Source organism: Hipposideros armiger, unplaced genomic scaffold (genome assembly GCF_001890085.2).
Source record: "Hipposideros armiger isolate ML-2016 unplaced genomic scaffold, ASM189008v1 scaffold_509, whole genome shotgun sequence".
NCBI lineage: Eukaryota > Metazoa > Chordata > Mammalia > Chiroptera > Hipposideridae > Hipposideros > Hipposideros armiger.
The window spans coordinates 983444-988852 of NW_017731859.1; the positions used below are offsets into that span (position 1 = coordinate 983444).

Sequence of the window (5409 nt, forward strand, 5' to 3'; positions counted from 1 at the left end):
TGCTCCCTGTGGGAGTGCAGAAGGATCTGAACAGGCAAGAGTGCCTGCAGTGGGATGAACCTCTTAAGAAGACTGTAGGGACACATATCTGAGTTCAAAGGGCCACTGGCCGCCCCTCACACTCTGCTGGGGGATTCAGACTGGCTTGGTTCGGCACTGGACCCAAAGAGAGACCCCATGACCCCGTTCTTCAGTCTACATCACTTTGCCAAGCGTTGGAAGAGGAGGGAGAAGAATTTGCTGGAAACTGATGCGCACTGGCTGGTGTGTGTTGCGGGGTGGGGTGGGGAGGTGGACTCCAGGCTTCTCACAAATCAATATACCTGGGGGATGGTGGAGGGAAGCTAGCAGCTAGAGTGGAAGCACAAACAAGGCAGTCGGAAGCAAGAGGACACCTCGCTGTAGATTTGTCCAAGAAGAGTTGGTGATTAATGCTGGGGTGGCCAGGGAGCTCTGATTGGTTGGGGGGAGGGATTTTGGGTGGGACTGTCTGCCCCTTGAGGCTTTAAAAGCTCATCGGAGCAGGGCAGGTTGCTGTCGTTTGCTCTCTGGTAGTCCGAGGGGAGGCAGCTTTCCCTAAGCTCCTGGTGACCGAGCAGGTGTTTGCTGTCTGGACCGGCTGGAAGATCTTAACGGTCTCTGGCAGCAATATGGAGCCTACCCTGGCAGTCCCCACCCCATTTGGCTGTATTGGCTGTAAGCTGCCTCAGCCAAACTACCCACCGGCTGTAATCACCTTTATGTTCTGCGCAGTGGTTATCACCATCATCATAGACGTGATCGGCAACTCCATGGTCATTCTGGCTGTGGCTAAGAACAAGACGCTCCGAAATTCTGGTAAGTCATCCTTTCTTCTCCCTATCCAGCGTGCAGCCACTGGAACCTCCTAAGGCATTAGTTTGTGCCCCAGGAATTGGGGATCCATGGAGAGGCCCTCAAACTGAATGTCCTTGCACCCCAATTCCCTACAAACCTGGGCGGTGATGTTCGCAGGAGCCATAAACTTAGAGCTCCTCCAGGCTGAGGGAGCTCAGAGAATTAGCTTTAGGCAGCCAAGTGCAAAGCCGGGGTTCCCGTGGTGTGCGGCAGACCGCCGAGCCCTGCTCTGTTCGGGGACCTGATGCAGAGGGGACTGCCACCGGAGCGGGGAGTCCGGCAGCCATCCGGGAACAGCACGCCAAGCCGGATGCCACAGAGGTGGCCGCGCCAAGGCCACGGGCGGAATGGGCGCAAAGGGAGCAGTGGGACTGCGACCCGCTCTAGGAAAGTTAAGTTCACAGCGGCTGCGGTGCCGCTCGCCCAAGGCAGCGAAGCAACGGCGCCCTACCGGTGCTGAGTCCCTGTTCGCTGCAGCCCTGGGGCTCCAGGGCGGCTCTCAGCGTAGCTCCCGGGCGGCGGGGCACAGACCCCCGCGCCTGAGTGTGGGGCAGGGAGATCTGAGCTCGCCGGAGCGGAGCTCCGTCCGCCGGTCCCAGGGCGCATCGTGGAGAGAGGCGCGTGGCTGGCTGGGCGCAGCAGGCGGTGGCAGCGGAGATCCCTAAGTGTGTAAGCGGGGTACTGGGGGTCGCAGGGCGTGGCAGAGAAGAGGTTCGGGAGCTTGCTGTCTTGAGGGCGGAGGATAGAAAAAGCAGAAGCGAGTGAAGATCTCAGGAGTACTGCAGGAGAACTCAGAGGGGCGTTGGGGCGCTCAGAGAGACTGGAAAGCGCGGGGATCTGGGACAGGTTGCGGCGGTGAGCGAGACTCCACGCTGCCAACCAATGCCAAGGGGAGGGGGCCAGCTGCGAGTGGGGAGGCGCAGGAGGATGATGGGCACTGAGACCTGCAGCAGATATTGAGAAGCGGCGAGAACCGTTTGCAGGTTGGGCGGGAGAGGGTTCAGAAGGGAAGGAGGAGGGGCAAAGGGGCCCAAACTCCACGTTCAGCCGCGGGAGGGAGGGGAGCTGCGCCTGGGGTCTCCGCGCCAGGTTCCTGCTGGGGCCTGAGGGCAGTGGAAGGGGAGGGGCGGGGTCTGAGGGGGTTGGGCGTCCACAGGACCCGGGAGGGAGGGACGCGGGGGGAAGGCTGCCAGTCTCAGGGGGATTACTGTGCTGGGACGGGCGGTCACAAACACCATACAAGTTTCAAAATGCAATGCAGGGCACACACTCATTAAAAGTTTTCTTCTAAGCTTTGGTGGATGCGGCTGTTTTCTCCTTGGTACCCTGGAGACGTGGGACCGCACACTTGGACCTCACCTTGACTAGAGCAGTTCGGTCCCAAGGTGCGGAAATGCGCAGCCCCAGGGACACTTGCGAGGCCGGCTTTTTTCTTATTTTTTTTTCCCTTTATTTTTTTCTCCTTCCTTTCTTTCTATAATTCAAATAAGAGATTTTCTGGCTGTTGTGGTTTTGTTTTGAAGGCTTTGCCCTCTCTCTTTGCCGCATTTCTTCTCCAAATTCATTACTTTGAGGGAAACCCTAGAAATATCCCCTTGGGAATAAAGCGCGGAGGCCGCGCCTTGGCAGCGCAACCTTAAAGAGGCAGAAGGAGCCAGTCCTTTGCCATATTAATAAGTACTAATTGTCTCCTAGTGCAAGATGAAGTGCAATATTTTGCCAAACCAATGCTAATTAGGAACAAGGTGTTTCCAAAAAAAGAGGACTGTGCGCCGGCACTCGGCCGCTACCTTTTTTTTTTTTTTAAAGGTTTTACGAAATCGTTCCTACCAACGCCCTACAAAACAGGAGTGAGGACAGGACCCCATTCCCTTCGCTTTCCTGTTTAGCAGCTCCAGAATAGCTCAGTGCCTGGCGCCGGGCCCTCATGCAGGACGGCGAAGGTGCTGGTGTGGTCCTCTCTGTGCCTGGGCCCGCAGGAAGCAGGGACTTCTGCTAATTCTTACACTGATTTCCAGATTAAAAAAAAAATCCTGCTCACTATTTCTTTGGTCTCAGACGAAATTTTACAGGGTTCCCTCTCCCCCTCAGTTTTTACTCTTAGGTTACCTCGGAAATGGTAAATATTTACTGATCCCGCTGGGAAAGGCTGCTTCAGAAAACGACAGCTCTCTGTAGACATGTTTGCAGTTATGAATGCAATGCTAGGCTAGAGAAGGCAGAGGGCTAATGGGGGTGGGGGGCCGGGGTGGAGGGTTCCTGACATTCCTCCGATCTCTCCCCTTCCCCCACCCTCCAGGCTGCTTCCCACAACAGCTTGATCTACCCCGCTCTTCCCACCCCCAGGGAAATAGTTTGCATTTTGTTTTTGTCTACTCCCTGTGTGAGTGTGAAGGGCTCCTCAAGGGGCTTTTGTGCTCACAATAATGTGGACAAAGGACAGGTCTCCCAAACCTGGCTGCTGCATCAGAATCACCTGGAACAAGCTTGCAAATAAAAATAAAATCAACTGCATTTCTCTGAAAGAACTCTAGAATTCTAAATTGTCTTGACACCAGCTGGCCTTTCCTCCAGCTTAAATTTGTAGATTTCCAAACTTAACCATTTATTCTTTTCTGTTTTTCCCCCCTCTCCCCGATGCATTTTTCAGGCAACATGTTCGTGGCTAGCCTCTCTGTGGCTGACATGCTGGTGGCCATCTACCCCTACCCTCTGATGCTGCATGCCATGGCCGTTGGGGGCTGGGATCTGAGCCATTTCCAGTGCCAGGTGTTTGGATTCATCACAGGGCTGACTGTGGTCAGCTCTATCTTCAATATCATGGCGATTGCCATCAACCGTTACTGCTACATCTGTCACAGCCTCCAGTATGAGCGGATCTTCAGCATGCGCAATACCTTCATTTTCCTGGCCATCACCTGGATCATGGCCATCCTGGCTATCCTGCCCAACACGTACATTGGCACCATTGAGTACGATCCTCGCACCTACACCTGCATCTTCAACTACCTGAACAACCCCGTCTTTGTCGTGACCATCGTCTGTATCCACTTTGTCATCCCTCTGCTCATAGTGGGTTTCTGCTACCTGAGGATCTGGATCAAAGTGCTGGCGGCCCGGGCCGCGACTGGGCAGAATCCTGACGGCCAGCTTGCTGAGGTTCACAATTTTCTAACCATGTTTGTGATCTTCCTCCTCTTTGCAGTGTGCTGGTGCCCTATCAACGTGCTCAATGTCTTAGTGGCTGTCAGTCCAAAAGAGGTGGCAGGCAAGGTCCCCTACTGGCTTTATCTTGCATTGTACTTCATAGCCTACTTCAATAGCTGCCTCAATGCTGTGATCTATGGGATCCTCAATGAGAATTTCCGAAGAGAATACTGGGTCATCTTCCATGCTATACGGCACCCTATCCTCTTCCTCTCTGGCCTCTTCACTAATTTGCGTGAGCGGTGGGAGACCCAGACCCGTGACCGTTTCCGTGCCCGTCTCTGTGCCCGTCTCTGTGCCCGTCTCTGTGCCCACGCCAGTTACGACGTCCGAGAGGAAACCCATGAAGAAGACCGTGCCAATGCCTGTCCTGCGGTGGAGGAAATACCAATGCATGCCTGGAATGTTCCACTACCTGGCGATGCTGCCACTGGCCAACCTGGGTGTGCCTCTGGCCACCCCAGGCCGGCTTCTGGCCACTTGAGGCCTGCCTCTGTCTACCGCAAATCTGTCTCGGGCCACCCCAAGGCTGTCTTTAGCCACTCCAAGCTTGCTTCTGGCCACCCCAAATCTGCCTGTGGTCACTCCAGGTCTGCCTGTGGTCACCCCAAGCCTGCCACTGTCCGTTTTAAGGCTGACTCTGTCCATTTCATGTCTGCCTCCAGCCACCCCATTCCTGTCACTGGCCACCACATCTCTGTGGGCAGCCACTCCAAGAGTGCCTTCAGCCTTATCACCAACAGCCCTAAACCCACCACTGAACACATCAAGCCTGCTACCAGCCTCCCTGAGCCCACCACTGCCGACTCTCCTAAGCCTGCTACCACCAGCCACCTCGAGCCTGCCATCACTGGCCACCCTGATCTCACTGCCTCCTGCCACCCTGAGACCACTGCTGCTGGCCACCTTGAGTGTGACATCACTGACTTCCCTGAGCCTCCCTCCAGTCCTGCCACTAGAACCCCTGAGCCTGCTGACAGCCGGCTGGAGCCTGTCGGTGTCACTGACCCTCTTGACTCCACTGTGGTCACCACTGACACCAGTGATTACGATGAGTTTGTGGCTTTTGATATTGAAATGGATTCTGATGACCTGTCGATGTGAAAAATGTTCTTAGGGGGTTGGCCAAGCAGTGGCCCACTTTTAAGCTTATCTAGCATATGTAATCCAAAGTGAGGTACCTCACTGCATCTATACACAGAAAAATACATACAGACACTGACTTACAACCATGGTGTAAACTAATCCCATTGCTCAGGCAGATTCCTCTACATCATGTATTCTAGAAAGTGTGTGTGTGTGTGTGTGTGTGTGAGAGAGTGTGCA

At 54.8% G+C, this 5409-nt stretch overlaps 1 protein-coding gene across 1 annotated transcript; it reads left to right on the forward strand.

Moving 5' to 3' along the window:
• The first annotated feature begins 539 nt into the window (after positions 1–539).
• On the forward strand, positions 540–5187 carry GPR50 (G protein-coupled receptor 50). The gene is made up of 2 exons (XM_019667874.1): positions 540–837; positions 3527–5187. The coding sequence occupies exons 1-2, from the start codon at positions 651–653 to the stop codon at positions 5185–5187; spliced, it is 1848 nt and encodes a 615-aa protein (XP_019523419.1). The 5' UTR covers positions 540–650.
• Positions 5188–5409: the final 222 nt, after the last annotated feature.